This window comes from Macadamia integrifolia, unplaced genomic scaffold (assembly GCF_013358625.1).
Source record: "Macadamia integrifolia cultivar HAES 741 unplaced genomic scaffold, SCU_Mint_v3 scaffold1765, whole genome shotgun sequence".
In the NCBI taxonomy this organism is placed as follows: domain Eukaryota; kingdom Viridiplantae; phylum Streptophyta; class Magnoliopsida; order Proteales; family Proteaceae; genus Macadamia; species Macadamia integrifolia.
In genome coordinates, this window is record NW_024868344.1 from 165,069 (window position 1) to 181,690 (window position 16,622).

The 16,622-nt window shown below is 36.9% G+C and overlaps 1 protein-coding gene across 1 annotated transcript; it reads left to right on the forward strand.

Moving 5' to 3' along the window:
• The first annotated feature begins 965 nt into the window (after positions 1-965).
• Positions 966-14,413, forward strand: LOC122064792 (putative disease resistance protein RGA3). Its single transcript, XM_042628542.1, has 4 exons — positions 966-1,097; positions 12,183-12,470; positions 12,687-13,475; positions 13,577-14,413. The coding sequence occupies exons 1-4, from the start codon at positions 966-968 to the stop codon at positions 14,411-14,413; spliced, it is 2,046 nt and encodes a 681-aa protein (XP_042484476.1).
• The last annotated feature ends 2,209 nt before the right edge of the window (positions 14,414-16,622 follow it).

Genomic DNA, 16,622 nt, shown 5'->3' on the forward strand with positions numbered 1-16,622 from the left:
CTTTCTTGAATGAAATTCTAATTGGTAATTGCCTGTTGCACAAAACTCAATTTTCTCAATGGAGAACTGAGATTGACTAAACCCAATAGCCACCACTCAGAACTGAGATTCCTGCTCTGCTAAAAAAATACTGAACCAAGTGCTCTTTAATGCTGTTGGCTGAACTATTAGTTTCAGTTTATGCCTTTTAATTTTGTAGAGATTGCAGTGGCCATGCTTATTGGGTGCGGTGGAATGGCCTGTATCCCATTTAATCATGAAGCACTCACCAGCACTTTTCTTCTGTGGTCTCTTTTTTACTGTTGTTGTTTGTATCGGTATTTGCTGCAAGAATTGGAAGACTGAAAATTTAATGCATTTTGTGTGTGTGTGGATCAGGTTTTAAAACTCAGTATCGGTATCGGTATTGGTATTAGTATTGATATTGGTATTGATATTAGTTTTGGTATTGGTATTAGTATCAGTATCGGTATCGATCAGAAAATCGTACAATTTTTCAGGATCGATCATGGTATCGGCTAACATCGATCAAATTTTTTTTTTTTTAAAGAAAATCTAAAAAATCCAAGGACATGCAGGGGTGAATAAAGCTCTTGGGATAAACCAGAGTTTTCATGTCCTTTTTCAAATGACAACATCCTTATACATGATTAAGAACAAGATTGTGAAGAACATTAATGGCAAGAGACAACTCTCATTCTTCCTCAAACTGCTACTGGATCACGCTCAGGGAAGTAAATGAACATGGATCACCTCCCAATAAGATTAAAATTCCCAAGGTCCACTAATCAATCAAGTGCTGAGCTCACCCTCTACCTCTCGTTGCGAGCACAGTCTACAAATGATTTCACAACTTGGGCACATTTAAGAGGATCCTTCATATTTACCTTGAAACATTCCAAGCAAGCATCTTTCTCAGCTAAACAAGGCAGAGGCTTCTGGCAGGGAAGCTTGAACTCTTTATCATGGAGATTTTTGGCTCTGTGTTACTTCTTGTACCATGTTTTCCTCCTGTTTCTGCAACCTTTCCACAACCCTCTCGCTCTCTTGAAGCATTTGCAACTGTAGGTGGAGGGCCTATACAGGCAAGAAAACAGGTTGCTGGAGAGGCCATCCAGCAACACCTGAACTATTGATGGCTGCAATCGTCGTTGCCTCTGCAACCGTCGGCCACCGTTGCAATCGCCCTTTCTCTCTCTCTTCTGTTCGTCCTTTGTAAGTCAAAGTTTTAAAAAATATATTTTTTTCAACGGATCAGGTCGGATCGGTATCTAATACTCAGGACGATATCGATACCCATCTCAGGATCAGGATCGGTCTCAGCTGATACCTATCCAATACGACTGATCCAATGCCGATACTTGATTCCATGGTGCGGATAGATGAGTACAAGCTGCAAGAATGCCAAAAAAATGGCGAGAGAGATTTTTAAACCTTCAAAAGTTTGTAACAATGAAAAGTAGGAATTCAAACATAAAGAAAAAGAGAAGCAGAAAAATAAAGCATGGAAAATTGTTGTGAAGACACCCTCCTAACAACTGAGATCATGATATGTTGAAAAGCTCAGAGGCCTGTGGAATTACGGAAGAATGAAGACTAGTGACCTTGTTATCCATAATCAGGCTTACGAACACCCAGGAAAATCATACCCATATGTATGCATGCAGAAAAACCACAATGTAGTGGTTTACTTATGAAAGGAGATAAAGATAGACAACCCATACGCCCCTCTTATAGTATAGTCTATCCCACACACCTTTTATACAGTATAGACCATCAGTGTTTCCACCAATAAATCACATTTTTTACCAACAGTTTTAACCTTTTGCCCAATCAAGTTATCTGCTCTCACATTTTTTGTGTCATATATACTCTTTAAACCAGTCAACTCCAATTAGTTGGGATAAGGCTGAGTTGAGTCGAGTCATATATAATAGAAAACAGATACGGAATGATTCATGAAAATCGATAAGCATGCATGACAAACACTATAAAATACATGTTTTAGGCATACCTGAATCCATGGTTGAAGAATAAGAACTCCTCAATGTCTTCTTGTATGCTCCTTGTACAACACGATCAATGTTGGTCTGGTTTACCCTCTTTCCCTTATGCTTTTTTTATTGTTAGCTTCACTTAATGGGTCAGTGATAACTATATATAAGGGTGAGGGTAGGGACCAACCCTGCAATAAAATTAGGGTTTCCTCCCCATTAAGGAAATAATACCTTAGGTCCACACATACTAATAAATATTTCATACCATTAAGGTGTGCTAATAGAATCCAATATCTCCATAGAGATCACTTACCAATAATATTGGATTCTTTCTGCTTACTCCATCTTTAGTCAACACCACTAAACCGGTTTTGGAAACAAATCTTTGACTATGCTAGCCCACCTAATAGGAAATCTTACAATCTCCCACTTGGGCAGCATATGTCACAAATTTTAGATTTTAAAATTTATTTAAAACGACTCTCCGATTTAAATAAACTGAATGTGGCCACAAACAAAACAATGTCGAATGGAGTGCACCTTAAACCAAATGCCTTGGTCCGAATGAGAATTACAAACACCCAACCATATTGATCATCACATCTAAAGCGATATGAGACCACACACGTCAAAGTGCTCATAACATCACCGACTTGGGCTGAACAGTATGAAAGTGTGGTATGGAAATAACATGCAATAGTGATCACCATGTCTATTTCCAAATTGGTCCTGGCTCGAAAATCAAATGAGCCCTATGAGACAGATACCGAAGGTCTCATTAGCTATAAGCGTCTTCCAAACACTCAAGCTTCAATCAAAGAAGCTCATTGGGACTGGGTCTGGATGTCCCACAACACTAGCACTAGAGCTCAATCAAACGAGGCTTTGCTAGCGACTGGATGTGTGTGTATTGACTGGAACCTCAGATACCGAATGAGGTAAATACACCACATATAACCTCAATTTTTTGTAGGAGACAAATAAATAAGTGTATACACATAAAAAAAGGTCATAATAAAAATACATATATATTCTTGAGAACAATAATAATGCATCATATATATAAAATAAAACTGAAAGTCAAATGCGAACATATTGAGCAAAACTCCCACTAATAAAATGCATAAAAAAAGAATTAACAAGTCCCATATTAATGACATGCGCTTGAAAGACTTTTGGAATCAAGCCCTTAGTAAGAGGATTTGTAATCATGTCTTCTGTAGCAATCTATTCCATTGTAATCTGTGACTCTTGAACTTTCTCTTTGACCAAAAATTACATAATGTCATTGTGTTTAGAGTCTGAAGTACTTTTACGGTTATGAGATAAACGAACCGCAGCGGAGTTGTCACAGAACATCCTCAATGGTTTAGATATAGAGTCAACAATCTGTAATAATGTAGTTCTACAGAAATTTATGATTCATGAGCTTACTCCCACTGATCTTTAAATAAACCTATTTGATTCCTCCCATTTTCATAAAGAACCTTTGCTTGAACATAATTAACAACCACTGGCTTAGGAGGCTCATCAATTATGATTAAAATTTATTATCATAATGGCTAGAGAAATATTAAAGGATTAGTTCCATTCCTTAAAATTGGAATCATTCAAACTTTTTTAACAGAAAATAGCTGAGAAGTCAAAGCTGACAAATATAATCATACATATTTACCAAAATATACAATATGCAAGAACAGAAGGCATATTAAACTTCCTAACAATATAATTAAATATGACTAATTGGGTTGTTAATCAGATTTATCCCAGTATTATTTTCAATAACTGTAGGAAAACAAAAACTGGGAAAATATCTGATGTCATCGGGGTCACACCTGTGGTGGCAAGATTGCCCACACACATAGTGGAATCTTTCACATGCAAGGCGAGACGCTCGAAACAACACCACTTTGAAGATTCCGTCACCTGTGGTGGCAAGACAAGAACCTCCAAAGCTATAAAGCCCAAAATGTCACCCTCACACTATCAAGTGAAACCGACCAAATGAAGACTCACCTGTAGTGGCAAGAGCACATCATTTGCCATATGGTCTCCTTGACTGCAACCTATCCTAAATAGTCAATAGTAATTTCACAATCTCAGTCACTAGCCCACTAAGTGGAAGCATAATCACTGAAATTATAAAAACCTATAGACTTGGATTACTACCAAATGCATGTGGATTTAGATTTTGGGTGCAAACAACAAGATGAGCTATTTCAGTATTTAATTAATAGAATATTCAACATAAGCCCACAAAAGCAATCCATTATAAACCCTAATAGTCAATATGGTAACACTATAATTTAACAATTATCAAAGTGAGTACATTCTTAGTATGACAGTTTTGTACTTCCAGCCATTACCATAAATAAATAAAAAATCTAAATATGGTATTTTCTATAATGACAACATGCTATGTCACACCCTGTTCACACTGAACCGGGCCAGTGACCGGGTTAAAACTGGTTAACCCAAACCTACCAAGATCATCTGATACTGTATTCCACCACAGCATACACACAACTAATAAAAGTTCATCAGATCAGCGGAAGGCTAAGTTTTACCTGTGAATAATCCCATAATACTTCATACCCGAATTGTGATACAATAGTTATATACATGTGGGCCCGAAGGCATGATATTTACACAATAAAAATACAATTCACATATCAAGTACATAAAGGAAACCATCAAAATAATCAGAGTACACAGCTCGGCTCGGTATCAAATGCTAGAGCTCAGCTCGGCATCAAGGGTTGAGCCCAGCTCGGCATCACATGGTAGAGCTCAGCTTGGCCTCAGAAGTGGAGCTCAGCTCGGCATCAGAACTGCGATCCTGCAGCACAACTCTCGCATGAGCAGTCAATGCCGTGCTCTAACTCCTCAGGGGCCCACCAGTCCTCTTCAGGAAACTCGACTGTGGGACCCACCCTGTGCTCCTCAGATGTATGACCTGCAAAATCATCTAAAAAAGGGGGCGCACAAGTGGGATGAGCTCACTAGCTCAGTAAGTGGTAAGATGGACCACACAGCAATCCACACATCAAAACACAATCATATGCACTATATGCCATGCAATACATTTTAAATCACATCCACCTAAGCAACATTACTAAGTCTTTGGTTTAGTGCTACTACAGTCACAGTGCGCGTATACTCCAGGTACGAGCCGCGAACTCCATCCTGCGATACGCCCATAAGGCTGTCGAAGAAGGCCCACCGTGAGTACTCGGAAAAGTAAAGATAATGCCGTCCACCGGCTCTCAATAGAAAATTAAATGACTGAAATTAAAGGTGCTGACTCCAGCAATTTAAAAGCAGTACGATTGGCCCTCTTGAATGTACCACCGGGGTTACCGACTGTCCTATTGACCCGCCGGGCATTATGTCTAACCGCCACAGTGAGTCGACAACCGCGACCACTGCTTCCCCTCAATTGGTAACCCAACACCTTAACCCCTGTTGTGAAGGGTCGTAGCACGGGATGGTGAAAATCCTAAACCGCATGCTCCTATATGACAATAATATGATTGCATAGTGCCTCCGCGTCCCATACCACGTGCCACCAATGCACTCGTTTTCAAGCCGACTACGGCATCTAGTCTATCAATGCATCATGCACAATGATATCCACATTCAATCACATAAGCATCTCATCACTTGGCATTTAGAAAGTAACATAACACACATGCATAACAATGTGAGGATGACTAATCTACATAGCAATTTCATGATGGCGTGACTAGACTAGATACAAGTAAATGAATGCCAAACAATGCCTTTAAACAAGGCCAAACGTCCTCTCCCCACTTATCTGTAGTGTACAAGGATTCCCGTTCGATACGAGTGAGATCCGATGCGAGAAGCGTAGGATTTGGTGAACCTAACATGATTGAGCGGGGTTAGTACTTCACCATTTTAGAATCAAAATTAACGAGATCCAATGACAAAATCATGTTTAGAATGTTAAAAGAAGGTCGCACGTCCGATTTGGATCCAATCGAACGAAAGAATCACAATCGGGACCTCTCAGGTGGGTCAGACAGCACACCTGTCTGGCCCACCGGTGTGGGCCACCGGTTTGGACTGGTGGGCAAGTTGGCCCACCGATTGGGCCAGGGGGCCCTGCTAAGATCGGCAGGCAGGGTGGCCCATCGGTTAGCCCGCCAGTCTGGCCCGCTGGTTATGCCCGAAGGCCCTGCCCTCTCAGGTGGGTGCTCACAGGCGGGCCAGATGGCCCACCGGTCTTGGCGGAAAAACTACTATTTCTTCCCAATTTCCTCCATTCTTTGGGGATTCAAATGGGACTTTTCCCAACTCATTCTTCACACTTTCAATGTCTTATAGGAGGGTTCTAACCTAGATCTAGGTTAGATTCAAGTGATGGAAACCATCTTACCTTCTTTGCTCAAGAACACCTTCAAACCCTCAAAATCACTTCAAACCCACAATGCTTCTCCAACCTTGTCAATAACTCTTCAAATCCTTCAAGATCAACACATAAATCATCTATTAAACCTTAGATTCATCATTTCAAAGGGGATTTACAAGATCTCAAGAAACCCTACTCGAATCAAGGGTTTATGCTTGGTTATGGTGAATTTTCAAGGAACCCAACCTTGCTTACCTCTAAATGTTGATCTGGAGTTGAAGATCACTCTTCCGGCGCCGGAATGGGAAGATCAAGCTTCGGCGTCGCTGAAATCCCTCTTTTCTTCCTCTTCCTTCTCTTCCTTTCTTCTTCCCTTTCTTTTCTCTCTCCTCTTTACTATCCTCACCAACGTACGGGTGTCATAAATGAAAAGAAAAGAAAATCACAAATGCTATATATATACTTCCTAAATAACTGAATAGTTCACATGGATGGGTCACTCAGGTGGGTGGGTGCGCCCACTTGTCCGCCCACCTGAGGCCAAAACTTGGGATTTTGACAAGGTTCGGGCCTCGGCACGAACCCCACCCCTGGCATACGATGTAGTATACGTATATACCTTAATATACGGCTACAATACCTGCTTTATCCATACATGGCCTTATGGTAGGTGCATGTACACGGCTTGGGTACTCCTGTCTCTTCTGGCACTGGCTCGGACTTGTAGGGTCAGTCGGTGTTTAAGGTCACCCTTGCCATCATAGTCCATAAGGAGCCCACTCTAACCCTCTCCGGTTCGGTTCCTACATAGTTAAACTGGGTCAACCGTGCAATTAGACCGGGTTTAAGAAGTAGGGTATTGCATGCTAAATATGAAAGTTCATAACATTTATTCATGATAACAAAAAAAACATGAAATATGTTACTTTATCCATAATTCATTAGATATACAAAGTTGTATACAAATATGAACTTTCAACCTAAATGACTTTAATATCCAACACAAATATTAGCCCATAAACTTTAAAGTCAATCATAATAAAAACCTATAATTTCTTTAAAAAAAAAAAGTTCATTAACTAATAGAGCACATGAATCAAATAATTTATAGTTCAAAACAACAATAAGCCTTTAACAAATAAAGGTAATGTTAGCTTAGATCCATAATAAGTATAAATAACTTCATAGGCTTTATACCAATAAGCCACTAAAACTTCAATGAGTTCATTTAAATCATTCAAATATAATATATCTGTTTTATCTCGATGAATTTTCAATAAAATTGAACTTTATCACAAGGACAAATATGACATATAAATTTGAAGAAATATTACTCAAACAATGCACTTGTGATATTATTAATCATAAATGGGTGTCAAAACTCATAATTATGTGTCTCATGACGAAACCTGATGTCATGGATGATAAATATAACATCGAAGGAATATCAAAATACCCCAGATTGACTTAAAATTTATGAACGACAAGTGTAGTATATATAATAAAACATATATGATACATCTATCACCCTCAATAGGATAATAATTTATTCTCCCACTAATATAAGAGAGTAGGACTAGATGACCTAATAAAAGTACCATTTATAAGAGTCAATATCAGTTCATATTAGAACTAGATCTAACTGTTGGCTTGAATAAACAGGGCCAAAATAGTCAACAATATAAACAAATTTCAGAAGTCATTTCAATAAATCAAAATTAAACGATTTCTAATTCCATTTGAATAAACTGTTTATGGTCTATACAATTATTAGACTTAAAAACTGGATTTCATTAAAACTATGCTGAAAATAGTTAATAAACCATCAACATGTAGAAGCAACGTAGGATGATCTTGTGTCATAACATCTCAAATGTGAGTATAGGTATCATCATTAATATTAATCTTTAAGATGCCAACTCTACCCATAAGAATCTTCACAAAAAATCGATTTAAATAGACCACACCAATAACAAAGTTTAACTTGGTGAGATTCATGTGCATTCATTGTAATGACTATATCACTCAAGAGTAATAGTTGAAACTGTATCCTTATCCTTTAAGACAGGAATACACTGGTCCTCTCATTTTCTTGTATTAACTGTGAAAAGAACAATAACTTTTGAGATCCCCTTATCTTTGGGATCAGAATCCTTAGGTTACTGTCATTTTCTTTAACTTTGGTGACATCATCTTTAGGAAAATGCCACCTACTATGCTGCCCTAGGGAAAACCATGAAAGAACAAAATACGTCACTTTGGTGAAATCCACATCACCCTTTCATGGTTCCCTAGAAATGTGTTTTGCAACTAAACATGTGCGAAAGCTTACACCCAACTTAACTCCAATATATTTATTCATCATAGAGTATTCCAAATATAACATGCAAACATAAAATGCCATTAATTTTCTGCCTATGTCATTCATAAATGATTTTTTTAATATCATAGTAATGATAAATCAGTGCAAAAACATGCATAAACAGAAATACAATTCTGAAGCCACTATAGAATAAAGACAAAACACTATAGTTGTTCCAAAACAGTTATGGAATACAAAATATAGGTCTCATTTTTCTTGTTTTAAATTCAACCCAGTATATTGAACATACATCCAGTGGTCGAACCATAAACAATATTTCAGAATATATAATTACATCCTCCCACTGGTTTGACCAGTTAAGTAATTATCCACAACATCCCAAGTACATGATAAAGTGACATCATGAAAATCAATGGTATTTTATTATTCACAAGGCCTTGGGATTATCAAAATAATTGTTTTAAATCTAAAAAACCTCATTAGACATTATGTGAAAATTGATCATTACCATATAAAACCATTTCAAATGATAAAATCCTTCACAATATCAATAACATAATCAATTTTCAACACATTAATCAATGACCAATTGGTTATATGGCTAAATACAAAGATAATAGTTTTTTTTTTTTAATAACTACTTTCCTGATTAACATCGGTCAATGTTGATGACTTTTCTCAGTGGATTTTTTGACGACCCATTGGAAAATTCAAATAGTTCAATTTTCGAGGTTAATGTGTCAGATATCTGAATTGACCAACCTAATCGGTTCAGTCATGGCACAATTTTGGTAAAACCGATTCATCTTGATTTTGGGTTGGTTTAGGATTTAATCACTTTAAGGGGACTTGATCAAGACATTGGATCTTATTACTATTATTATTTTACCTATGACACAATACCAATGCCAAGTCTGAAACGATCAAGTGTAGGATCGGTCTCAACCGATATTGATTCGGATAATTGGATCTAATCAAACAATGCTTGAAACATACCTGTTCAATATTATAGTGGTCTACAATCTAATTTGGTTTACCAAACCGGATTTAATTTGGTTCAATTCAGCCTATTTTAAATTAGGCCCATAAGCTTCAACCCATTACACTTAAATAAACATAAGCAACCCAAAACAAACTTTTAAACACCCATAGGATCAGCCCATTTAACCTTAAAAAAATAAAAATAAATAAAAAATAAACATTATCCTCCATTGCCTTAAATGTTAACCCTTTTTATGCATCCCACCGGATAAAAAGTCCAAAAAACTCACATCAATTTTACAAACAAGACAATGCTTGCCCCATTATAACCATGTCTATGTGTCATCTCATACTAAAAAAAAAAAAATGAACAATTCCTTTTATGAATATTTATATTTCAGCATATTGTTTAAGTCACACTGGTCATTATACTATGTAGTATAAACCATTGAAAATCTATAATACATCCATCTTTAGTTCCCGTAAGTTCCCAAATATGATCAAACCATAGAAATCTCTTCCCAATTCATCTCAATGTGGGCCTTGAATGTTCACAGTTGGGTCTAGGTGTATAGATCGTTCTAGATGTGGGTCACAAATTAGGTAATCAATTAGGATTCTAATTTATGACCAAAAATAAACTGATTCTTATTTTCTTACAAAAACATGGATACATATTTAAGGTAAAAACATATAAATAATCAGTTTTCAATGAAAAGACGTGAAAAGCTTTCTTTTACCTTACAATTTTTTTTTAAATTACATAATTAAAATAAGGGAATCGGGATAAATCTTCTTCCATCCCCAAAACACAAGAAATAGAACCAAGTTCTGTATCTTAATTCAAAAACCACATGATAATGTCAATTCCTACGGCATACAACAAGTAATTCCCTAGCAAATGATGCCATATCACCAGCGACTATTATACCATTTCAATAAATGCCCAAAACAGAATGATGGTTTGAATAAAAAATTAATTGCAGAAAAAAAATCAAACCGTACTTGCCTTTTTGTCACTTTTTTTTTAAAGTTTGTACGGTTCTCTAAAAGACAAATCAAGGGATTTTTTATTTATTTATTTATTTTTACAAAAAACAACCAAAACCGTACTCACCCTTTTTTTTGTCACTTTTTTTTTTTTATTTTACTTTGCCAGTTTTGTCATTTAGTAATAATATATAATATATTACTTTTCTCATTTCTTCAAAACAAAATGACTCGAGGAGAAGAAATTGATATTTATTACTGGTGGTACAGCCGATCGATTTTTCATGAACGAGGCTCTGATACCATTAAAAGAAAAGAAATACGGAATGATTCATGAAGATCGATAAGCATGCACGACAAACACTACAAAAAAAAGTTTTAGGCATACCTGAATCCATGGCTGAAGAATAAGAACTCCTCAATGTCTTCTTGTCTGCTCCTAGAACAACACGATCAATGTTGGTCTGGTCTACCCTCTTTCTCTTTTGCTTTTGGTCTTTAGCCTCACTTAATGGGTCAGTGATAACTATATATAGGGGTGAGGGTAGGGACCAACCCTGCAATAAAATTAGGATTTCCTCCCCATTAAGGAAATAATACCTTAGGTCCACACATAGTAATAAATATTTCATACCATTAAGGTATGCTAATAGAATTCAATATCTCCATATAAATCACTTNAATAAAATTAGGGTTTCCTCCCCATTAAGGAAACAATACCTTAGGTCCATACATAGTAATAAATATTTCATACCATTAAGGTGTGCTAATAGAATCCAATATCTCCATAGAGATCACTTACCAATAATATTGGATTCTTTCTGCTTACTCCATCTTTAGTCAACACCACTAAATCGGTTTTGGAAACAAATCTTTGACTATGCTAGCCCACCTAATAAGAAATCTTACAAGTGCCCCTCCTCGTTCTTTGGCATGGGAATCTATTCAACTGTATCTATATAACTCTATTAAAGGAAAGAGGTTTTTGCTGGTCCTAGATAATGTATGGGGTATTGAGGATCCCATAAAGTGGGGCGCGCTATAGTTTTCTCTCAACTATGGTGCACTAGGAAGTAGAATTTTGGTGACCACACGCAGTGAGAAAGTTGCATTGACAATAGATGCAATCAACCCATATCATTTGCAACCATTGTCTGATGATCAGTGTTTCTTGTTGTTTAGCTACCACCTAGCCTTTTCTGGAAAGGGGGAAAAAGAGCAGTTCAAACAATTTGAAGAAATTGGTAAGGAAATAGCAAAGAAATGCAGAGGTGTTCCTCTTGCAGAAAAGATCTTAGGATGTCTCATGCGCTTTAAGAGTAAAAGAGAGGAGTGGGTGGATATCTTGGAGAGCGAAACATGGAAATTTCAATCTCAAAGTGTTTTACCAGCAACTCTTTTGTTGAGTTACTACGATCTGCCCTCACCTATCAAGTGTTGCTTTGGATTTTGTGCCATCTTCCCCAAAGACCATTGGAAATACAAAGATAATTTAATCAAATTATGGATGTCACAGGGTTTTCTTGGCCTTGACGGAAGAAAAGAATTGGAGCTTATTGGTGTAGAGTGTTTCAACAATCTAGTGATGCGCTCGTTTTTCCACGATCTAAGAAAAGATAAGGATGGCCACATATACTATTGTAAGATGCATGATCTTGTTCATGACCTTGCACAATTTATCACTGATAAAGAATGCTTTCTTATAGAGATGAAAAGCAATAATGATGGTGATCAGTTGCACAACAACAAGAAGTTCCGCTATTTATCTTTGGTATCAGGCGAGGAGGCAATGAATTCAATTCCAGTATCCCTTAACAGTGTCAAAATTCTGCATACTCTCAAAATCTCTGGGGAGATATCAGTTATAAATCTTCCTCCAATTTTATTTGGTTATATAACATGTCTAAGGGCGTTGGATTTAAGTAAAACCAAGCTTACAGAACTCCCAACAGAGGTGGTGAAATTGATACATCTAAGATATCTCGATTTGTCAATGACATATGTCAAAGAATTTCCTTAGACATTAAGTGAACTATGCAATTTGCAAACCTTGAAACTTGACAATTGTGAGTATCTTAGTAAACTTCCCCAAGGGATTGGAAAATTGATTAATTTGAGACATCTTGAAATTGAGAATACTGTCTGTCTCAACTGTCTACCTCAAGAAATTAGAAGATTAACATCCCTTCGAACATTAAACAGATTCTTTGCTTCTGAAGGATGTAAGATTGGTGAATTGAAAAACCTCAATCTTCTTCAAGGAAGTCTAGAAATAACAAGGCTGAAGAGAGTGGAAAACAAGAGCGAGAGCTACGAGGCAGGATTGAAGAATAAGCAAGATGTTCGTAGCCTGGTGTTGGAGTTTTCGGATGATTCACTTGGTGGAGTCAAGGAAGTGGAGAGGATGGAGGATGTGCTTCAAGGCCTTGAACCACATCCCAACCTGGAAAAATTAAGCATTTATGAATACCCTGGTTTCAAGTTGCCAAGTTGGATGAGTGATAATTCTGTGTTGTCTAATTTACAGTCTCTGTCTCTGTCTTGTTGCTGGAAACTTAGACAGTTACCCCCTACATTGTGGAAATTACCATTCCTTGAAATTATTGAGATCGATCTTTTGCCTAATTGGGAAGAGTGGACTATGGGAGTAGAAGAAGATGGAGTGATTATCAGTACAACTATTTTGCCATGTCTCCGTAATTTGGTCATCTCAAGTTGTCCAAAGCTGAAGACATTGCCAGCTCTTGGAAAACTAGCATCCCTTGAATCCATTAAAATTGAGGGATTACAAGGGTTAACACATTGGGATGTGAGATTTATAGGATTTGTGGTAGTGATGGTGGCCATATGAAGGGAAGTTTTTTTCCTAAGTTGAAAGAACTCACTTTCTCATTTATGAGTAATTTGAAGGAGTGGGAATTGGGAGTGGATGGGAAGGAGATTAAGATTATGCCATGTCTTCGTATATTGAAGCTTTACAAGTGCCCAAACTTAAGTGTTGTACTGGCTACTGGGGTACTTGTGTCACTTGAACAGCTTTCAGTACATTCTTCGAGGAAAATAAAATACATTGGTGAACTCTGCGAAGGTGGGGGGAGTGATGGTAATGATTTATTCCCTGAGTTGGAATCACTTGAGTTTGGAGGTATGGAAAATTTGGAGGAGTGTGAGACTAGGAGAACGATTATAAAACACCGGCAAATAATGCCTTGTCTTAGGAGCTTAGTACTTTGGCATTGTCCCATGTTAGTTGCACCACCACACCATCTCTTCCTGCTGCCTCATATATCACCACCACTCCTAAGGAAGCTGGTTATAGGAGATAGTCCATTTTTGAGTTGGATGCAACAGCCACCATTGCCACCTTCATCATATGTTTTACTGCCATTCCTTGAGGAGTTAGAGTTGTTATACAATGCAGGTTCTCTATCAAGGTCACTGTTATCACCAGATAATAGTCAGATGTGGTTCCTCAACCTCAAGTCTTTGATTCTCACTGGTTCACCACATACATCACTTCCCCAAGGCATAGGACAACTCACAATGCTACAGAGATTAACAATCCGGAGTTGGAACAGAATGACATATATGTCAGAGGAGATACAACATATGGCCATGCTTCGAGAGCTAAGGATTTTATGTTGTGAGATTCTTGGACCACGATGTCAAGAAGGAGCAGCAGATTGGGGCAAGATATCATACATCCCCTCAATTATAGTTGGTGGAATTTTTGTTGAGCACCAATGAAGGTAATTAATCCTTCTTACCTACTTGAGTCTCTACTTAATATGTATTTTGATCTTCGATCTTGTCGTCACATCAGGTGGTAATCCAAGTATGGTTTTGATACAGATGAGTCAGTTTGAACATAAGAGGGTCGATCAATCATTCTAATCTGACTTGTTTGTTAATAGGATTTGAGCCAACCAATGTACAATGTGCTGAGTTCAGTTTAAGCAAAGAAAATCAGAGGTAGTAGGCACTCAAAACCTAACTGCATCCTGGTTTTGGAGAATTGGTTTCAGATTGCATTAGGGAGTGCTATCCCTGATATCCAGATTCCAGACCATGTCTCAATAGAATATGATTATCAGGACTTCCAGAAAAAGGCATTCTAGGAAAGTGAATTTTAAATCTATTATCTATAGTTGTTTCTTCTTTGTTCATCCATTTCTTTGCTAGAATATTTCTCAAACATAGAAGGGGCACAATGAATTTGAAGACATACTTTTTCTTTCTTTCTTTATTATTTATTATGTTATTTTGTTTTTATTTATAACTACTGATTTATATAACAATGGTTTTAATTAAGGAGCTACAGAACTTCTTGCTCCCAGGCAAAAGAACTTCAAAGTTTAGTGGTCAATATAAGGTGTCAACACTTAAACTCAATTCAGTGCAACTTCATCACTCTTTAATCTTTTGAGTTTCGTACAGTACCTTTTGTTATTTTCTCTTTCATTAGAGCACCAAATATATGATATTTACCAATCCTATCTTATGCGCAATTATATTAAGATCCATCCAATTTGATCCATTCCTGTCTCATCCTTGATGACTGAGGCGAAGAGGATGCGAGGAAAGTTCCAGCTGTATCGCTCTCTTATGTTTATGGAAGACAGTTTATCTTAATTCAGGTTACATGTCATGAATGCTTGATCCTTGGCAAACGCATTGAACACTTGAGGTCAAGAATGCTTCAGTAGATGAAAAGGCAATGAGTTGCTAGATAGGCCTTAATCAACAACAGGATCATCAACCACATTGATCTTTTTTGCGATACAAATCTCTTTTGTATATTTAGCGTTTCCCTCTTTCTCAAAATATATATGTTATTCATCAGAAAACAACAATTTCTTTGAGTTTTAGGTATCTTAGAAGAGATTGAACATACTACAATATATCCTTTACATAATACAAGAAGTTTTAGGTATCTTAGAAGAGATTGGACATACTACAATATATCATTCACATAATACAACAACAACAACAACAATAACAAAAACAACAACAACAACAACTCGGCCTTATCCCAACTTATTGGGTCGATTATATGGATCCATTTAAAGACAACGAAAGAAAAAGTAGAAGTAAAAAGGAAGAACACAAACATCCCAACTCAGTAATAGATCTTATTGAAGGGAAAGAATCATTACGTTAATCGTAGATATCTATCAATCTCATTTATGCATTTTGTTTTTTGTTTTTCTGTAAGAATCATTACGTTAATTTATACATTTTGTCAATGCTACAAATTGAGTGTTTCAAATAGTTTTTAGATTGATTGATGTGACTGTATTTATGGGTTTAATTAATTATTTAGGTTGATTAAATCAGTGAGAGTCAAGTTGTATGAACCGATTCGGTCCACTCTCAAGTTTAGGGATACACTGGCCCAATCTCATTTTAGTTTAGGCTTTTGGGTTCAAGTCCCTACAACTATCATTCACTTTTCTCCATTTTACCACTAAAGTGAGAGAATTCAAGGAGGTCTAAGGGGTTGCAAAAGATCTATAGCAAAAAGAAGGAAACTGTGAAAAACTGCATTGATCGTCTTCTAGGATCTAAAGATTGCCAAATTCGACAGAGAAACAGAGCCGCAGTCGGATAACTATGTCTTCATCGTTTGTGAAGAAGAAGCCATGTTGTTGCTTGGTGACCTAAAAAAGGATACTTACAGAAATGCAAGTCTCGACCAGCACTGATGGAACCCATTTTGGTTTCAAGGAAAGAACATATATTTGCCAAGAGTAAATTTTGACGTTGAAAATACCCTTTATGTGTTTTAGACAAAAGGGTAAAAATGTCAATACAAATATGACGATAAGGGGTACGAGTGTATTTTGGTATTATGCAAGGGGTGTCTCTCTAATAGTGGCATTCTCTAGGAGTGGTGCTGTAAATTACCCTAATTTGTATTAAAGACATGTATCCATAAAGCCCAAGTCAACATTTT

What these genes read in the sequence shown, in the direction of transcription:
- LOC122064792 (XM_042628542.1), top strand. Translation starts at nt 966, where the DNA reads ATGGAGATTTTTGGCTCTGTGTTACTTCTTGTACCATGTTTTCCTCCT. An exon ending in AGGCAATGAATTCAATTCCA is followed by an intron (nt 12,471 to 12,686) that starts GTATCCCTTAAC and finishes GAATTTCCTTAG; the next exon opens with ACATTAAGTGAACTATGCAA. An exon ending in AAGGGTTAACACATTGGGAT is followed by an intron (nt 13,476 to 13,576) that starts GTGAGATTTATA and finishes AGTAATTTGAAG; the next exon opens with GAGTGGGAATTGGGAGTGGA.